Here is a 20,770-nt window from a genome sequence, read left to right as displayed (position 1 = left end):
ACTCATGCGTGCAGGATAGAATCCGTACGCGATAACTAGTGTAGGTTAATCAAGATATTACCTAAAACAGGTAAAATGACCGTTATCCCAGGAAGAAGCAGATCAAAAGTTTGTAGTAAAAGCAGGAAGATTTATTACGCAGCCGGCTACGGGAACAACTCAGCGAGAAAGTTCAAAAAGGTATTGGTGGGTCATTAGTTTTATACAGTTCTCAGTAGATTGATATTTGCATGTAGTAGAATTCTATTGTTGAAAGGGAGCACTGCCTCTGATTGGTGATAAGGGGCCGTGCTTCCTTCTGATTGGACCATTCAAATCCATAATGGTCATGGGGGGGGGCCCAGTGGAAATTCCCAGGAGGGGAAACCTCGAAACCGACAGGAATGGAGGCCCATATATGGTCAGGGGGGTGGCCCTTCCTCCGGGACTTAGAATACACAAACTGGGACTAAGAATACACAAAACTGTCTGTGTCCCAACACTAGGTTAACTAAATTAGGCGGTCCAAGCAGCGAAGCTGGTGGAACCCTATTGTATCTGTTAGGATTATTATTATTCTTATTATTTTTCTCCGCTAAAAGTGTCTGAGGCTCAGCAACCGTACGTCCTAGAGGAACCAAATTTGGCAGGTGGGTTCGATGACCTCCCACTACTCAGGCACTAAAAACCACGTATGTCGGCCAGATGGTGGCACTATAACAAAGGGTCTTGCGTAAAAGGCCATAACTCCCACACCATAAGTTAGATCAACACAAAACTTCATCGAGACATGCATCTGAACGTGCTCTACAACTTTGCCATTGGCACCACCTATGTCCGCCATATTGTTTGCCCGCCATTTTGACTTTTTTGTTGGGGCGTGGAAGCTTTCTCCGCTAAAATGTCTGAGGCTCAGCAACCATAAGTCCTAGAGCAACCAAATTTGGTAGGTGGGTTCCTATGGCCCCCCACTACTCAGGCACTACAAATCACCTATGTCGGCCAGATGGTGGTGCTATAACATAGGGTCATATTTAAAAGGTCATAACTCCCACACCGTAAGTCAGATCAACACAAAACTTCATTGACCGATGCATCTGAATGTGCTCTACAACTAGGTGCTTTTGGGAGCACCTATGTCCGCCATATTGTTTGTCCGCCATTTGGACTTTATTAATAGTTGGGGTGCGGAACAGCTGGAGCTCCAAATCTAAGTATTACGACATCTAGACTTCTTTACGGCAAGCGACATCCATGGCGACGCAAGTAATCCGACACCGTAGGGTCTAGTTTTATCGGAGTGCATGCTAGGCTTCCAAAAGTTTGTTAGTAAAAGCTTTTTGAGAGGATGAATTATTACTTTTCTTGAGCCTGGATCCATTTGAAGAGAGTATCGGGTGAGTTTGTTTAGTCTTTGAATCTGTCATTATGCTGAGAAATAGCTAAACCATTTTATTGTTAGTATTTGAGTTTCTGTCCAAACGCGCGAAAACACGCTGGTATAATAAAACAATGACGGTAATACATATATAGTCCGCTTCGTTCCGTTGCTACCATAACATAACAGACTATCTTGTGTTAGCTGCAGTTTCTCGCTGCAATGACTAATATTGAATATATTCAAAAGACGCAATTTATGCTGTACTCTGCCAGTGTCTAAATAAATACTACGGTACTCTGAGCGTAGGAAGCAGTTAGCATGGATGGCGAGTTGATATTTCGTTTTTTGCTACTAAAAGTTTGTTAGTAAAAGCTTTGAGAGGATGAATCATTACTTTTCTTTGGCATGGATCCATTTGAAGACAATATCCGGTGAGTTCGTTTAGTCTTTAAATCCGTCATTATGCTGAGAGAAATCGTATTCTCAATTTAATCTCTAAATTGACTGTAAGCTTAGGGTTGTAACTAGTTAGCTGTTTCGTAGGTGACTTACTTAATGCACTCGTCTTAACTATTGCTTGTATTTTTGCATAGCCTGCGTTGTTGCTGTTCTTGTTTGTGTTAGTGTTAATCAGTTTAACCTACAGGGTCCACGTTGAACCTATGCGGTTGTTCCCTGCACTTGGAACGGTACTTCTCTCTAGGGTTTTCGACACACTTGTTCCTGATTATGATTATACACTTTGTTGCACGTCGCTCTGGATAAGAGCGTCTGCCAAATGCCTGTAATGTAATGTAATATTCCGTAGCAACAAGATAAACCCGACATTAGCCCTAAAATATGCCAATACAGCAGTGAAAACGCTGCTCACTGAATAACGAAATAATTGTCATTCTACAGTCAATATCTGGGACTAAACATTGAATAAATATACAATCTTACCATTGGTTTTACGCGTAGATGTCCCTTTTGCAAATGAGTGGTCATAAATTGTCTTGGACAATCCGTTTGTGAAATATAGGCTACGCGCATTTGTGACGCCTGGGTTGGCTGTCTTCAAAAATAGCTGTGCCTAATACCACACCTGTTGCTTACGGCGTTGTCGCCCTTTTTAGTGCAATTTGGCTTGATTGACAATTCATTTATTCAGTAGGTGAGAGTATAAGCTTTCTAACGATGTATAACATGTCTGATTTTGCTGTTGGAATAGTGTTTTATAGGTCAGCGTAACCAAATATTTTCTCATCTGCCAATGTCTAAATAAATAAAATGGTAGGCTGCTCTGCTCTGTTTAATCTCAATGTCGGTTTTAGCAGGGATCATGTGAGAGTCTTTGACAATGGATGGTGGAAGCTCTATACCAGTTTTATTTCCTTTGGGTTTATTTGCTTGGGTTGTTGAAGCTATTTGATGTTTTGGTAAGAAAGTGCTTAGCTTTGGCTTTCTTCATAGGAACTGTGTATGTGTTGCGCAGTTGCCTGAAAAGCAGACAGTCAGATTCTAGACCTGAACTTTGGCCCAGGCCAAGTTGCACTTATGAAGAAGGTTGTGTAACCTAGGAGTGAACCAGGCATTGTCTTGGACTTCACTCTGTATGTTCTGAGAGGAGCATCAGGGTTTCCGCCAGTGTATTGCAAGCCCGGCAGCCCGCTTGGGCCTAAGTTGACCCCCCGCCGGCCCTAAGTATCAGGGAATTAAAAAAAATAAATAATAATTTTTATGTATTTTTAAGATGTTTTTTAAACTACAGTTACAGTGGGGCGGCTCGGTTGAAAAGCTCACCAGCGACATCTGTTGGTTAAAACGTGAACGCACTGTAGGAAAGCAGGTCTGAGGTCAGTGTTCTTTACCCTCATTGTGCGCAGTTACGTTCAACACTTGACGCTTCCAACTAACACAAGCTAACGTTACCTAGCAAGCCACCATTTCGTATTTAGTAGGCTAACTAACCTCGTTACAAACTGCGTTATCACCTCATCTCGTCGGTAAGTACATTCTTTTTATATTAAATTAAGCAGTGTGTAGGTAACGTTAAAATAGTAGCATGAATGTAACGTTCGATATATTGTAACATTACATGACTTATTCATTGCCATCGAAATAACAGCTTGATGACATTGATGTGCACGACAACGTTGTCATAAAGTTTTTCCCGACCGTGAAAAGTGCCTGACTTGTTTACATTTTGGACAGATGTGGCTACATAGTAAATCCATCGTTTCCATTGCAGCACTTTCAACACAAGTAATATCGGAGAAATCCTAAAATTTCTTATTATGGTGAAGAGTGCCTGACCGGCAACCGTAAAAATGTGTTAACACAGCGGCAAAATTAGGCTATATCTAGAAATACCATCTTTGGGGAAAAAACGCTACGGTTAAGGGTCAGGCACTCTTCACGCTAAGAAGAAATTTCAGGATTTTTTCGATATTGCTTGTGTCTAAAGTGCTGCGACGGAAACAACGATTGATTTACTGAGGAGCCACATCTGTCCAAAATGTAAACAATCAGCCAGTTTTCACGGTTGGGAAAATTTTATGACAACGTGGTCATGTAGCTAACTTAGCTAGCTAGCCAAACAGTCAATAACACAGATACTTACTTTATGCCATTTAGGGATAATGTCTAGGAGGAAAGGTACCCTACTGTAAAAGCCAAAGAACCTTAGACAGTTTTTTAAATGTGCTCAGCATTCCAAGGCTTGTTGTAAGATTCAGTAGCCAATCAGGACTTGAATACAAGTTTTTTGCAAAAACCTTGATATTATTTATTTTAATTTAATTTCTTTTGTTGTTGAAATGTGCCCAGCATTCCATGACTGTAAGAATCAGTAGCCAGGTTTTTTTTTCAAGTTTTTTGTAGAGTGCAAAAACTTTGATATTATTTATTTTAATTTAATTTATTTTGTTGTTGTTGAAACCACAGCATTCCGAGACTGTACATTGTTGTCAGATTCTTTGTAAGACTCTGCTATGCTGTAAATAGTTGTTGATTTTTTAAAATGTGTGTTGAATAAATTACTTATTTATAACAACATTCACATTACGTAGTCATATTTTCAAATCTCCAGTCAGCTTTTAGCACTGACTTAATGTAGGGCCCTATGGAATCTGTGTTATAGCTTTTTTAAATTCTCAATTCCGCGATTCCATCCGTGATTCTGTTATCACAGAAACTATGGGGCCCTACCTTAATGCTGAATCAATAGAGTATACATTCTTTTTAAAACATTGTTTTCCTTAATTACAATTATGTGCACAATACATTAAAGATAGAACTTTTTTGAGCTGAGACATTCATTGGTTTGTACCTTTTTTCACCCACCTCCCACCGGATCTCAGGGTCCACCCACCTCCCAAATCCCAATTTAACCCCTGTCTATCATGTGTTGCTATCTAATAACAGTAAAAATGCATCTGTAAATGAGCTTCTGCAAATGCATCGTAGAAACAATACAACAGTGCGTTGGCATTAAAAATAAAATGCACTTTTGAATACTTAAGTATTTTTAAAAGCAAGTACTCCAGTACTTTAACTCAAGTAAAAATTTGACTGAACAACTTTCACTTGTAGTGGAGTAATATTTGACCAGGGGTATCTATACTTTGACTCAAGTAATGGGGTTATGTACTTTGTCCACCACTGCATATTTCTTGATCATTTTACACCATCACATATTATCCCTTCTATACTTGAATATATACTGTATAGTACAGTATATTTCTACTATACACGTTAATATTTATTTGTATAGTTACCCTTGCTGTGATGTCTTTTCAGATTGTACATGAATGGCTGTATGTTTCTAGGCATTTATACTCTGCATTTTCATATTTTGCATTTCAAAGCACCAGTTCTAGCAAAGCTAGCTAATGGTAATAACATTGGTTTGGTAATTAGGTAGGTAACTAATTCTTATCAATGGCTAACTTGATCACTCAAGAATCACTAATTCTTATTTTCTAATAAGTGGACAAACATTGAGTGAAGGAAGTAATCCTGTATGCTGTCAAAGCCTAAGCAGGCAGGCTGCGACTTATAGCCTTCTGCAAACAAAGACAGTGGGAAAGAGTATGATGTTGGAATTTTTTTACTAAAATAATGGTGATGAAGATAAAGTTAACCAACGACAGATTCAGGAGGTCCTTCTTATAATTAAATAAAACGACTGGTGGGGAAGAGGTACAAGTTCAGTCTTCAAAAATGTAAAGTCCAATGTATGAGTTTATTTAGTTTTCAGAGACAAAGAAGTGTTGTTCTTAGCCTATGAGATTCATTTAATCACCATTAATTTAATCGCATTGGCCACCAATTGCATTTATGGCCAATCATGGGCTGGGATCAGGTAGTCCATACCAAGACTGATCATGTGAGCCTCCTCCAACTTTGCTGTCCTTGGGTTCCCAAATGCACTTGATTTATACCCCAGTTCGGGTCTGTCTCCTTTTGCTTACATTTCAACAGACACATGCTATGGTGAAACAGCGTATAAGTAGATATGTAGGCTATTAAAATAAACATTCAGCGCTTAGTGAAATACATTTAGCAACTTACCTAAGATCACTGTGATATTTTATATAATTGCTTATATAATTACTTGTTCTATAAGTCAGATTTTTTAATCATAACCCAACAATGTGAATTCCATCTATACATGTACACCCTAACCTGCCTTTGTGGCAGGCTGAACACTTCCAGTTTTGCCCTAACAGCGTCTTAATTAAAAATGATTCCAGTCAGGATTGAATCACTCATCTATTGAATATACCACATGAAACATTAGCAGATATGTATTCTACTAAAGTGTTTTTTATCCTCTCACTATTGTTCTTGTCCCTTTTAGACATGATTCCGGAAAATGCTTTAGAAGAAATTACCAAGAACATGGATCCAAACCTTGTAATCGTTGAAAGCAAGGAAAGGGTTCAGCTGAAGTGAGTGTTCTGTGACATTAAAATTTTTCTCATAAGCTATTTTCAATTTTTTTTTTATTAGTTGTTGGCGTTGGCCAGCTCATCAGATTTTAAATCTGTGCTTAGATGGAACTGTATACCTGCTGTATTGCTATATTTATATTTTTTTAAATTTAAAGAATAGGTTTGATATTTAGGACCCTAGGCCCTGTATGTGGATAGTCTGGGATGATCAAAATGCTAATTTTGCTTTGGTATTGAGATCACAACCCCTTCAGATACTCAGACATGGCTCCAATGGGAATACAGTGGGGTAATTTTTGCAGCCTCCAAAAACCATGATAAATGGGTTTTTTTTTTTTTGTAAATGGATGCTTATGCATGTCCTACTATGTTCTCATGAAAAAATGGTCACAAACAGCATTGTATCAAAAAGTTATGGCATTGGACGTTGGAAGTTGCATTCTTCTGGTCCTTATTCTTGCTTCATCCACACAGTTAGCCTTCTACCTATATTGCATACCCAAAATATGGTGGTGCTGCAGCATGGGTCCAATACTGAAGCAATCAGCCAAATTATGGTCTGTACTATTCCCAATCATCCTCGACTATCTGAAAATAGAGCCTAAAGTCCTAAATACCAACCCTATCCTTTAACTTTTATTTAACCAGGAAGACCCCTTTGGGTTTGCAGTTTTTTCAACGGGGGACGTGACATAACGCAATTAACGAAGACAATTGACAGAACCAAAGATAAGAATATTTGTGTAAAACTGGAATTATAAGCAGAGGTTAAAAGCAGGAGCACACATCACTTTGACATGACACATTGAAAATAACAATTAGAGTAGAGGGAGTCCATAGTCTAAAGCAGATGATAAAGTGGCTACAGTGAATTTTCCAAAATATCTTAAAACCTTCCTCCAAAAGCTGTTATTTTGAAGTCATCAGGAAGTGAGGAATGAGACCACGAAAACACTTGCCATTTTATTTAGCCTACATTGAGTAGTACAAGTGAACTTTCATGAGTGCTGACTGAATACAATTAAAAGCATTCTGTGGGTTACTTTGAAGGCTTGTGAAAGGGCAGGGGCCATGCAATACAGAATTGTGTTACCTGCATTGTAATTGCATTGGGTATCGTTTAAATTTTCTTGACATAAAAGGAAAATAGTATAGGAGCCAAGATGGAGCTGTGAAACCCATTTCTTAATTTCTAAGGAGGGGGACCTATGTCCATCTACAAAAACACATTGTGTACTGTTAGAAAGGTAATTGGCAAACCAGTTAGATGCTGCAGATCCAAAGCCAATCTCTATCCAAGGCTTAGTCTGTATCAAAAGCCTTGGATAAATCAATTGATAGGGTAGTGCGATGTGTGTTTATTATCGAGAGTCTTGGACAATATCATTACCTACTGGAGATACTGCAGTGATGGTACTATTACCAGATCTGAAGCAAGACTGCACTTGGAAAGCATATTGGCAAGCATGTTTTTATTATGTAAGACACAGCAAGGACCACAATGGAAATAAGTCTTGTGACTTTCTTGTGTCATCATTGATGCTCTTTTAATTGTGCATGTACATTGGTGTTTGCAACCATGTAATTGTCCTTTTAAAGTGAATCGTCAAATGAATAAACTAAACTAAACTAAAAAAAGGATCCAAGTACCGACCAGACATTTCAAAATTTGTGCACGAATGGAGTTTTCAAATGGAAGATAATAATAATTATTCAGTACGTGAGCACATCAGCTGCTTTCGAATCATTTGGTAACATGTTCAAGAAAAGAGACAAAACAAGAAAAAAATGAGCGAGAGCTTCAGCAATAGATCCAGTCGACATGTCATACACTCTCCAGGCCCAACCCCCAATGGGGAAAATGTTGGTGGAGTTTCCATAGGAAATCAGTGAAGTGGAAGGGGTTATAGGTCTTTAAATTAGGGCTAGTACTATATTAAAATCATTGAAATTTTCAAAATGTTGGCCTACTGCTCCACAAACAATTTAAAAACCTGATTTGCGATTCTATTCTTTGCCAAGAAATCCGTGGCTAGCAACAATGAATAGCACTAGCCCACAAAATGACTGTTAACATTGCTTAATTGTTCTAAATGCTAACAGGTATACATAAGAGACTGTAAATAGTCTGCTAGCTACTGTTTTTCTACTTTTCATGGAGATTAATGATATTGTAGTAGAAGAAAAATATACTCTCTGGTAAACAAGAGTATGCGAAAACATATATATAGTAGGTGCTCTTAGAACGTAGGGAACAAACGCATGAAGAATAATAAGTCCAAAAAGAATTAAAAAGCGTTCTAGGCACTCATATAGTAATCCAATGAGGAGAGCAGGAAAAGGGTAAAGTTAAAAAGCCTTTATTATAATGGCTAAATAAACTAAAAAGCCAACATGTTTCGATCGAGAACCGATCTTCATCAGGGCATACGTGGCAAACAGGTGAGGCCTTACCTATGTAGACAGTGTATCCAATGGAAAAACAAGGTAGAGGTCACATGGTGGAGTAAGCTAAGCATAGGAAAGCAAAATGAATGTGAGAAATAAATGGATAGAAATATATGTATATGTAGCATATACATATATGCAAACAATAATAAACTCAGAAGAGAAAATCACAAAAAAAGACATGAAATCGATATCCTCATTAAGGCCTGGTTAATTTAAAGCATCAAAGGTATGTATCCAAAAAGTTTCCCTTTGGCTGAGTTTTCGTATTCTATCGCCCCCTCTAATGGAGGCTTCAATATGCTCAATGCCTTCAATTTTTAAAAGGGAATCATTGCTATTGTGAGCCGCTGTGGGGTAGTCCTTATAAAGTTTTCTGATGGCATATTTATGCTCCGCAAGACGGTCCTTAAGGCGTCTTTTGGTACCCCCTACGTAAAAAAAAAGGGGCAAGTCAGATGGTACACAACAAAAGTGGTATTGCAATTAATAAAATCTGTGTGTGTGCATGTTTTCTGGGTTTTAAAATCAGTAAAAACTTTGGTTTGCAGCACATTGTCACAGTGGTTACAATTCATACATTTTTATGTGCCAGTTGGTTTCTGGAGCCAAGTCTCTTTTTTCTCCACCGGGAGGTAACTATGGACTTGTTGAGCTTGTCCCTCAATGTGGGAGCGCGTCTGAAAGAAACCAATGGGGATTCCGGGAAAACATTACGGAGTATTGAGTCACTTTCAATGATGGATTAATTGGATTTAACAATGCGTTTAATGTGTTCTGCATGGGTACTATATTTAGTAACAAAAGTGCAAGATTGAGAATTTGTGTGACGTGCAGTTTTACTAAGAAGATCAGTACAATTGAGCTCTGTCGCACGCCTGCGCAATGACCGCAGGTTTGCAGGCTCTGTCCTTGAATCTTTTGGACATGATGCTAGCCTGTTCTTCAAAAACCTCTTCCCTACCACATATGCGGTGTAGCTGCTGGAATTGACCATATTATTCTTTAGATGCGGGGGGTGAAAAGAATCTGCTCTCAAAATGGTGTTGCGTGATGTCTTTTTTCTAAAAATATTAGTATGTACCAAGCCATCTTCATCATTTGAATTAGTAAGATCCAAAAAAATCAATGCTCTGTTGTGAATATTCAATGGACAACTTAATATTCTCATTGATGGAGTTGAGATATTAATGAAAGTCCAACAACTGATTCTCATCTCCGTCGAATACAAACAATAAATCATCAATGTAGCGACCATACCAAGTAATGCAATTATAAAAAGGATTAACAGGATTTAAAATATATTCCTTTTCTTAAATTTTTTTTACATCCTTTAATTTATTCACATAAAGAATCTAAAACTCAGTATGTGGCCAGTAATCTTGGGTAAACAGAAACCCAGGAAGAGCTTTCTATTTTCCAGGAAGGTATGAGATGTTTTCAATATGCCAAGTGAGTTGACAAAAATGTGGTAAATGCACCACCCATGAAAATGTTTTGGAATTTGTTACTGTATATAGCCAAGTTATTTTTTCCATGTTTTGTATTAAGTTAGTTGCCTGAGAAGGATTGGGATTCTAAATATGCATTACATTAAACTACATTTCATTACTGGCATTTAGTAGATGACCTTATCCAGAGTGACTTACTCTGATTTAATCTCTGATTTAAAAAAATCTGATTGATTTTTTATTTTTTTTAAATAGCTTCCATTTATACAGCTGGATATTTACTGAAACAATTCAAGATTAGCTCCGTGCTCAAGGGGACAATAGTTGTGTCCTACTCGGGAATCAAACTTGCAACCTTTGAGCTTATAGGCAGTTACTTATCCATTACACTGCCACCCAAGAGTGCAACACCTGGGCAGGCTCTGTGACACAAACCCACGATCAGATGGTTACAATACTGACTCCCTTATATTTGACCATAAAGCCACGTAATCCATATATTCCATAATTCCTTTACTGTCAATTCAATTGTCGCATCTGTAATTATTACTTTAGACAGCACGCTCATCTGAAATTTAAAAATTGAACATAGGGTCATTTACTAATTGGTCTTGTTTGAGTATATATGTTGGCAAGGGTGATTTATATCTTATTTGCTTCCTACCTCAATGGTGGCTCTTTCAAGGTTGAATGTAGGGATGCAGTTTCAGCACTTATACTGGTGTCGTTCTGGGTTCAGTCCTTGGCTCTCTTCTTTTTTGATACCAGGTCTCTTGGTTCTGCCATTTCCTCCCATGGCCTGTCTTATTACTGCTACGCTGATGACAGGCAACTTTTTTCTCTCTCCTTAATTCTGATACTCTGGTCTTAGCATGCATCTTTTGCAATATTCTACAAATGGTCTGCAAGGCATTTTGAGCTGGATGGAAAACCTGCTTTAGTTCAACTTGGTTTAAAATGAGTTGCTACAGTTCCGGTCAAGTTCTCCTCTTGCTTGACCTATCACTCACCATGGACAGTACCACAGTGTCGACCTGTTCCTCTGCTAAGAACCTTGGACCCTTGGAATGATACTGAACACCAACCACCAACTCAGTTCTTGACCCAGCTGCTGTCTGGTCTACTGCAACTGCCTCCTTGAGATGTGAAGTGTAATGTAAATGACATCATAAGCAGATGTTGTAGTCAAGTAGAAAAACCAACAAAAAAAGTATCCGTGGACTGCATGGCCACAGCCGCCTGGCAAGGAAGAGAGGCAAACATTCCTCGCATTGACATAGACCAGGTGTTCGCAATCTAGTAATTAAGTTGAGCACTGCCAGTACCGTACCTGTAAACAAGAGAACAACCCCACCAGCAAGGGGCACAGAGGAGCACAGAAGACACCGGTTTGATATCCCTATCCAGTGTCCTTGGAAAACCAAGCAGCCACCACAAGCAAAAATACATGCAAATGAAGATAACTCCACATGGGGAAATATTACCTAGGAAAACACGTCAGAATAGACTCTCCAAGGGTGGGACACACCAGCATCCTGGAGCGCTATCACCCATAGGAAATTATTTTCTTTGTAAGAAATTGTTTTTGGTACCTCACACTTGTGTTGTCTCAATCTTGTACTGATTGTGGCCAATCAATAGTTATAATACGCTAGACAAAAGATTTTATAGAAGCCTGGCTCCATAAAAGAAGCTCCTTAGTTAAATGGACTGCATTTATATAGCACTTTTATCCAAAGCACTTTACAGTTGATGCCTCTCATTCACCAGAGCAATTAGGGGTTAGGTGTCTTGCTCAGGGACACTTCGACACGCTCAGGGTGGGGATCGAACCGGCAACCCTCCGACTGCCAGGCAACCGCTCTTTTCTCCTGAGCTATGTCGCCCCCTTAATTTTTTTTATTTTAAAAATAAATAAATTAGTTACTTAATTTTATTTATTATGAATAATGTTCATTCAAAGTAGGTTAATTCAACTGTTCATGCAGGCACGCACTGAGGGAGGGGGCAGGTGGCCAGAGGTTACAGAACAAGGAATTTTGGCTTTGGATGATAAGAGTGGTCCCTTTAACTACCAAAGTTAGCACTAACACTTTGCATTTAGCAAAGCCTTAGGAGGTCATTGAAAAGACAACCAGCAGCGTTCTCGATATGCTGTTCAGTATGATCTACTGCTGGCCAGGAGGGACAGAGGGAGGGAGTCACGAAAAGGATATCCTGAGAGTAACGGAGAGTGTAAGGAGAGAACAGTGAGAAAGAAAGGAAGTGAGAGAGAGTAGAGCAAACAGGCCTCTAGGCGCAAAGGCTTGGGACAAAGCATCTGCCAAAACATTTTTGTCAATCGGCAGATCATATACATGTTTTGGTTCCAGTCTTAACACATTTTAGGCTAAGATTTTGAATGCGTACAGCACGATTTTCCAAAAAGACATCCCTCCCAGCCCTGTGTCCCCTATTTGGATTCACTTCAGAACCCCATTCTTTCAAAGGCAAAGCTCATGCAAAGCTAATTATAGCATTTATCTTCTTAGTTGCTCGGTGCCTTATTCTTCTTTTTTGGAAGCAACAAGGGCTACCTAATTGTTCCAGGTCGATTAAAAACACTATTTTTTGACACTATAAAAAAGATAATTCCCTTAAAGGCATGCTATACAGGATTTTTTATTTGAAAATATTATAAAATAACTACGCTATATCTATGATGCACTGGCAAATTCCGTCTTTATACTTTTAGCTGATTTTGTGCACCTTTAACCTGTATTTATTATTCTAAAATGTGTTCAGGACATTTTTGGGCCTGGCGCTCTTTTCTGTGTGGGGAGGGAGCGTGGCTATAGAGCCTGTGGTTTGTGATCAGATTCCAAGAAAGTTTTTGTTGCTAGTGTGCTGCATTGGCAGATACTGTGTCTAGTTACAGCGAAGCAAAAATGCAAGCCGACGGGGCTTGTTCAAAAACTAGAGTCAATCTTGCAATTACTTTTCTTTGGTGGCGTCAACTGAAGTTCACCAAGGGGGTGAAAAGTGATGCGGAGTTGGTTTCTGTTGGACCTGTAAGTAAAGCTAGTTAAAACATTTAGCTAGTTACCTTATGCAGCCTGATGCCTGAGGTTGGGTAGCTTTTGCATTTAATTATGTTCTTCTATCAAGATGCCCCCTCCCCCCACCCCCCTTCATGGGAACTGTTGTTACTGTTATAGTTGCAACTTATATAACTAATGTTATGTGTAGCCAGCCAACTTATATAACTAATGTTATGTGTAGCCAGCCAACTTCACTAACAAAGGTGACAAAGTTTGCAACAACCTTGAAAAGGCTTACGGAGCTTGGAGTAAAATCCAGAACAGCTCTTATAAGTACATGTTCCAGATTTGGGAGGGTTCCGAATTTTACTCTATTTTATTTTACCATACAATGTTCCCACGCACTGAGGGTTGCACTCAGTGTAAAGATAGTTATAACACTGCATAATTACTGTTACCATCTATATGGAATCATTCATGTTGCTGAAAATGCTATTTTCAATATCTCTGACCACCTCACCTCTTCGCTTGATATTTTGCTTGTAGCGCTCGAAGGTGTGTCCTCAGCGGAGGTGTGGGTGGGGTTGAGGAGTGAGAATGTTGTGAGTGGGGTTTACTGCCAGAGTCTACAAAGGCTGCAAAATACTACATAGTATACCTCTAAAGGTTCTGCACAAAACTTTGATAAACTTCGATAAACTATTCTTTTTATCCTTCTAATTGAATTATTTATTTATTAATTATTGGTTATTATTATTGTGCTCATGCCCATCTACCGACGCTGGTTGAGTATGAGCAGTTCAGAGACTCATTCCGACCACAATTTTGAGCGGCCCAAAAAAGCCTTGTGCATTTTCAAACATTTTTCAATTTATCGGCACAAAGAGAGAAGAGGAAACCGGGGGAGGGTACAGAAATAACTACAAAACAAGATTGCTTCTAATAAGGCAGCTACTTTATTCTGTTTTTATCAGAATCTAGTAACTGTCATGTCATTCATAAATGGTTGTTACTTGTAACAAAAACGAAAGCACAAATGCCTTCCTGGTAAAGTACTATTTGAACACGTGCTCACTAGCTACATTTTCGTTGCACTATTATTTTGGATTTATTTACCTCAAACTCTCTGAACAAACAGTCCTTGCTGCCTGTCTCACATCAACCATTGTCTCCTCTTTCTTTTTTTCTTTTTCTTTTTTTTAAGAGAAGCGGCTAATTTTTAAAATTCATATTAAAGCAAACAATCGTTATTTTCTGTCAAGTTAGCGATTTATATGTTATTTGATTATACTGTAGCATTTATGACATTATACATGAAAAATAAACTGTCAAAATATGTTTTGTTAGAAATCACCAAAACTGGTTTGACCTTCCTACTATAGGCTGTAACCTAGTGAGATGGGGTGAAAACTAAACTCACATATTGAATAAACTGTATTTGCATTGTAGGCTATTGTTACACCTTTGATGAACTGGCAATGAATTCAATCAAACCAAGATGCACTTCATGGGAAAAAGTATGTGAACACCTGATATCCAACATCTCATACAAAATTATGGGCATTCATGTGGAGTTGGCCCACCCTTTGCCGCAGCCTCCACTTTTTAGTGAGGTCGGGCATTGATTGGGCAATTAGGCCTGGCTCACATTTGACTTTCCAATTGATCCCAACGTTATTGAATACTGACCTTGCTGTGTGCCCAAGGGCATTGTCATGCTGAAACAGGGAAGGGCCTTCCCCCAAATGTTGGGGAAGCACAGAATCATCTGGAATGTAATTATGTTCTGTAGCATTTAGATTGGCCTTACACTGGACACAAAGGGGTCTAGCCCAAACCATGAAAAGCAGCTTCAGACTAAGAGGTGTCCAGATACTTTTGATCCTATAGAGTATTTGAGGAAAGGGGTTTAAATGATGTTATTAAAACAACAACAAAAGACCGCAGACACTGTACATAAAGCACTACAACATTAGGATGAATAACGTGCACTCTTTGCTCAATTAAATTTCAATTGGACCACCTTGCAATTCCACCACTTGGCACAACACTTTGTCCAGATAGTCAATGTATATGTTAATGAGCTCTGTGGTCAGAGAGGAACACACCTTTAAACACTTGGACTCACGTGTCAACGCAGCCCAGGTGCATGTGCTCTTTCCACCAGCCGGCGCAACCAAGACCGATACGCTTCTTCGGTGGACTGAATGCCACAAACACTATTGTCTACCATTTCAATTTTCAAAATTCCTTGCTCTATTGTAACTTGTACCAAAACTATTTTGGACTGGCCTCAATAATCAGCAAACAAAATCTCCTCTCTTTTAAAACAAAAACTTATAATTGATAGCCGAAGCAAAAATTAATTATCTTTTAGATTCAAACTGGAAGTAATCCTCCCTCCAACACAACTGGATAAACAAAAAAACTAAAACATACTCTGTGTCTCTGTGGCACTATGCGCTAAATCTAAACGCCACCAATCAAAGCACAAATTCTCTGAACCACATACAGCCAAATAAAGGGGATAAAGGACTGATTAAGAAACTGTTAATCCCAACAGTCATCCCTCCGCTGCTATTAACAGTTGATTGGCCAAAAGATAGACAACATACGAGGTACCAAAAAGTTTATTACAATGAAAATAATCACACCAGTGACAGACATCCAACATAAAAAGTCCACAAGGTGTGAGGTGTAATGCAAATGGAGTGTGACTGAATGCATGTATGTGTACAATGACATCATTAAGCAGGTGTTGCTGGCAAAAAGAAAATCCAACAAATACAGTTAAGCCCAAAATTATTCATACCCATGCCAAATTTTGAGTTATAGTGAATTTTTATTTGATGAATAGGTTTCTTCTGGCTGTAAATTACATCATAAGGTGACAAAAGACAAAATGGTAAAACATTGTGTTAATGTTTTTTTGTTTTTTGTTTTTTACATTTTTACAAAAAATGCCATTTCCAAAATTACCCCTTGAAATTGTCGCAAATTTTTGAGGAAATGCAAGCTTCTATACCATTCCAAACGGTCCTGGTAATTTCTATCATGTTCTAAAGCATTCTAATCAACTATAAATTGAGAACAGCTGATGCAGTTGTTCTCTAGTCAGTTTCTAGTCAATTGCAAGTCATGGGTGAAACCAAAGAGCTTTGTGAGGACCTCCAATTACTCATTGTGGCTGCTCACAAGAAGCCAGGCAAGAATGGGCCAGGCAACCTTGTCAAAGTAAACGGCATCATAACAAAGGGGGCTACATTAAGATTCTGGTGGAAAACATCAGGCAGTCTGCAGAAAAAACTTGACCTTCTTATGTCATTTCCAGCCAGAAGAAACCTATTCGTCAATTAAAAATTCACTATAACTCAAAATTTGGCATGGGTATGAATAATTTTGGGTTTAACTGTAAGTGTTTTCAGACTCCACAGCGGTTGTGTGGTGGTGAGGAAAAGATTGCTGTGGAGTCTTTTTGCATTTAACACCTGCTTACTGATGTCATTGTACACAGTGACAACCACTCTTCTTATCAATGCAGGCCTGGTGTTAGCACTCAAGTAATTAAGCTGAGCACTTCCACTACCACACCTGTAAATGATAAGCTTGCAAATGCATAATGGACTTTGTGTAAAATGTATTTACTGGTTGGGATTTGGTTTCTGACATATTTTTGCTTGTTTCAAACAACTTTGCCAAACAATCCTCATAATTGTCTCAGGTATTTACAGTGTTAAAATAAATATGTAGTGTTGCCCAGTGCTGTAGCCACAACTGGCACACAAATCTGTATAATTCCTGTTTGCAACAGACTGATTGACAGACTATGAATCTCTTCAAAATGACAGTTTCTGGCCTTGAATTTTGTTATTTTTAAGGCAAGGCCTAAATGGCATGGGCCACCTAGGCAGAAGCCACTAAGGCCATATTCAGATGTAATATTGAGGGCATCAAGGCCAAAATTCTCTCTGTAAAAGAACTTATCCCATTCAGACAATCAAAAGTCACAAGAGGAAGGAGCTTACTAATGGTATTTGATTTTCTCAGTGAAAATAAGTACGCAGAGAACAAACATAGCATTTCTTCACATTTCTATGCACAATTACTTTTTATTTGCTGAATTTAATCTGAGAAATAAAACTGTTAATGTGGCATGTACAATAGTTTGGATATACTGTCAGTTAGTATTTGGAAACACCTCCACAGGCAAAAATCACAGCTTCCAAACATTTCTTACAGCCAGCTATTAGTCTTTCTATTCTCACTTTTGCATTCCGCCCCCACTCTTCCTTGCTGAAGCCTTTGAGTTCAGAACTATTCTTAGGTCTTCTTGCATGCACTGCATGTTTTAGATCTCACAGATTTTCAGTACTAAGAGATAACTTCAGTAAGTGCAACACTATATGGGCTGAGCTCTGTTAGTAGAACAAAGGAGGAAATAATCAAAATGTAAATTCTGTGTAAGTTTCTGTTCACAGAGAGTTGTGTTTGTAGCATTAGCTTGCCAGGTCTTACAGCAGAAGCAGAGACCCTAGGGTATATGTATGTTCAACAAACAAAATGATCTGCATCTACTTCAGACTAAACCAGAAGTGGGTGTGGCGATCAAAGTCAGATATATCAGTGTAACTAATTTGGCACATTTTAGTCCATTTTCCACAGGATTGTAGGAACTAAAAAGTAGACCGGAACTATCTACATCGGGAACTAAAACTGTTACTGTAGCACATTCATGTTTACTTCAGGGGACCAGGAATTACCATTCTTTGTGAAGCTCACAAATTTCAGTGGTTATTCTAGGTATTGCAGTTTAGCAAGCCTCTGGTGCCAAAAAAAGACAATTCCCCCTTGAAGTCCATTCAAAACTACAGATTTAACCACTTTTCAACTCTAATATTTATAATAACGAATTGCTATCCAGGCGCCAATTTATTTTTTAATTTAATTTTTTCTGTGCCCCCCAGAAGCTATAAGATTTATTTAATTCCAATTTGGTCTGCATCGTTTTACGTCACAGTGCGCCCACCTGCTTACACGGGCACACCTACACATGGAGTATGAGGCTCTGATTGACTCATCAGTTGACTAAGCTGGAAAAACTAGGGTTGAACTGAGAGTTGCCTGCATAGAACCGATGTATCAGAATATGCTGAGTATTAAAGGCAGTCTGTGCTGGATACTTGAAAATATTATAAAATAACCATGCTAAGGTATATCTATGATGCACTGGCAATCTATGTCTTTACTTAGTTTAGGTGAATTTGTGCACATTTTGCCTATATTTGTTATTCTGAAATGTGTTTGGGATGTCTCTTGGCATGGTGCTCTGATCTGTGTGATGAAGGGTGGGTGTGGCTACAGAGCCTGTGGTTTGGGACCTGTAAGTAACGTTACTTTTAGCTTGCTAGTTACATTAGGCAGCTGGATGCTTGAGGATAGCTAGCTTTTGTATCAAATTGTGTTCTCCCAAGATGTCTTCCCCGCTGTGGGAACTGCTGTTATAGTTGCAACATAGCTAGCTCAGTAATTAACCATTATTTAATTCAATCAAGAACTGAATTGATACAGTATATATGCTATCTAGCTACGTGTAGCCAACTTCACTAACAAAGTTGCAAACAAAGACTCATCCTCATCAGTGTTCACTGATAATAAAACGCAGCATAACTGCCTAGGTATTGGTAGTTCACCTGCATTCATTTCAATAATTTATTTCTAACTTATTTCAATCTATCCATTTATACCTCAGGAATATATAATATATAAAATGATGTAATATAAAATATGTATACAATGCATTGTGTGTGCATTTTCAAACCGGGCATTTGGGTTTGATTACATCCTTATTCTATGGGTTTCAAGTACAGGCTTGGTACAATGCTAGTTTGTAAGTAAGTAGTAAGCATAGTTGGACTGAATGACCAATTCTTGTTGTTATGCATTCTTGGATCTTTTATGTTTGGAAATGAGTTCTGGATCTCCTGTTGTGTTTAATACATTTCATTTTTTTAGGCTTTCCCAGTTTCCTGCTCTTGAGTTGGATAAGTTCCTGGAGGATGTGAGGTGAGGAATCCCTATCTGCCTTAGCTAATAATTAATAACCAGGCTTACTACAACCACTAGAGGGCAATAATCTTAGTAATGTTAATAATCCACACACCCTAAAAGCTGTTAAGTTTTAGAAAGTGAACAAAAAAATGTGTGTAAATAAACGTTTTTTAAAAGAATAATTTAAAAAAGAAACATAACCAAACAAACATTACGCAAGCCCAACATATAACATTTGTTAGAGCCAATTTATTAAACTGATCTTCAGATGAAGTTTAAGGCCACTTACTCAGCAGTTCTAATGTGCATCAGTCTTATAACCATACAAAAATAAGGTAAAATATGCAAAGGCAAATGACACAATAGCTATCCAAAACACACCAAGCACGAGTTTGAAGAGCTAGTCTCCACTGGTAAGTGGCAAACGGCGAGTAACTGGAGACGAAACGGCCAATGTAAACAAAACTTAAGACAGTGGTCATAATATACGTCCAAGCGAAAGGCTGTAATTTGGAAAGAATAACCTGTCAGACAATGTGCCAATTTGCATAAGTTTTACTCATGTGGTTGGACCCCTAAATTTAGCTGCAAGAAGAGATACATGGGGGTCCAAGCAAAAGGCTATAATTTTGAAAAAATGGTCATGTTACATACTGTCCAACAATGTTGCATACCTGTAAGTGTCACTCAAGTGGTTAGGCCAAAACAGGGGACAGAGGAAAGTGGATAGTAACATTCCAAAATGTGGCCAATCCAAGATGGCAGTGACACATAATGTACAGCATTTTTGTGATACGCCACACCACTATCAATTTTTATTGGCTTACTGTGACTAGGTTTTTTGGATATGAGCATAGCTAATTTCAGGGATTTGCACGCAACACTGAAAAGTGCAGTACCTCCACATAACCAGTGGGAAATTAAGTAGTATAAAGTTGGATTTTATTGAACTACTGCATCATGGTTTTATGCATAAGGCACTATTTATTGAACTTATTTTAATGATCGTAAGACCATTTTATGAATGAGGCCCCAGGTTTGTTTTTAGCTTTCATATAGCTGATCACGCAATGTTTAGTAGATGCCGTGCGATAAATTGCACTGGTAGAAACTCGTAGAATAAGAGCAGCATTCACAGTCCTTTTAATTTATTTTAAAAATAATCAGAATGGTATGAGTGGGAATTGTAGTGGTTTTGGAACTTTTTCACACTGGTATACTATGAAACTAGAAACTGGGCCATGCCTGAAGTGCACTTTGTTAGTAGATTTTAGTGTTAGTTAGAACCATACTGCTGAACATTTCCTCGGAATTTTAAGTTAAAGGTCTTTTCTGAAAAAACTACCCCCCCCCCCCCACTGCCATCTCACCAAAAAAGAAAAGAAATTTTGCAGTTGTCCAAGCTTATTAAAAACTTACTATATTTGTTTGTTAAGTAATTAATTCATGGTGTTGAGCAACTGAAACTCTTATAAGAAATAGTACTTTGTGATATTATACTGTATG

General features: G+C 38.3%; 2 protein-coding genes across 3 annotated transcripts in view; one reads left to right on the top strand and one right to left on the bottom strand.

Annotated features, from left to right (window-relative positions):
- Nucleotides 1-20,770, bottom strand: part of LOC135257879 (saccharopine dehydrogenase-like oxidoreductase) — a 385,462-nt gene that overhangs the window by 275,472 nt on the left and 89,220 nt on the right. The gene's annotated exons all lie outside the window — the stretch shown is intronic.
- Nucleotides 1-20,770, top strand: part of nrbp1 (nuclear receptor binding protein 1) — a 96,680-nt gene that overhangs the window by 66,552 nt on the left and 9,358 nt on the right. For both annotated transcript variants that reach the window (XM_064341091.1, XM_064341089.1), the window contains exons 12-13: nucleotides 6,204-6,294; nucleotides 19,229-19,279. In XM_064341091.1, coding sequence (XP_064197161.1) covers nucleotides 6,204-6,294; nucleotides 19,229-19,279 — 142 coding nt within the window. The remainder of the gene's footprint in view (nucleotides 1-6,203; nucleotides 6,295-19,228; nucleotides 19,280-20,770) is intronic.

This window comes from Anguilla rostrata, chromosome 6 (genome assembly GCF_018555375.3).
Source record: "Anguilla rostrata isolate EN2019 chromosome 6, ASM1855537v3, whole genome shotgun sequence".
Classification (NCBI taxonomy): Eukaryota; Metazoa; Chordata; class Actinopteri; order Anguilliformes; family Anguillidae; genus Anguilla; species Anguilla rostrata.
The sequence above is the reverse complement of the archived record's forward strand: the minus strand, read 5'-3'. Positions and strand labels throughout refer to the sequence as shown.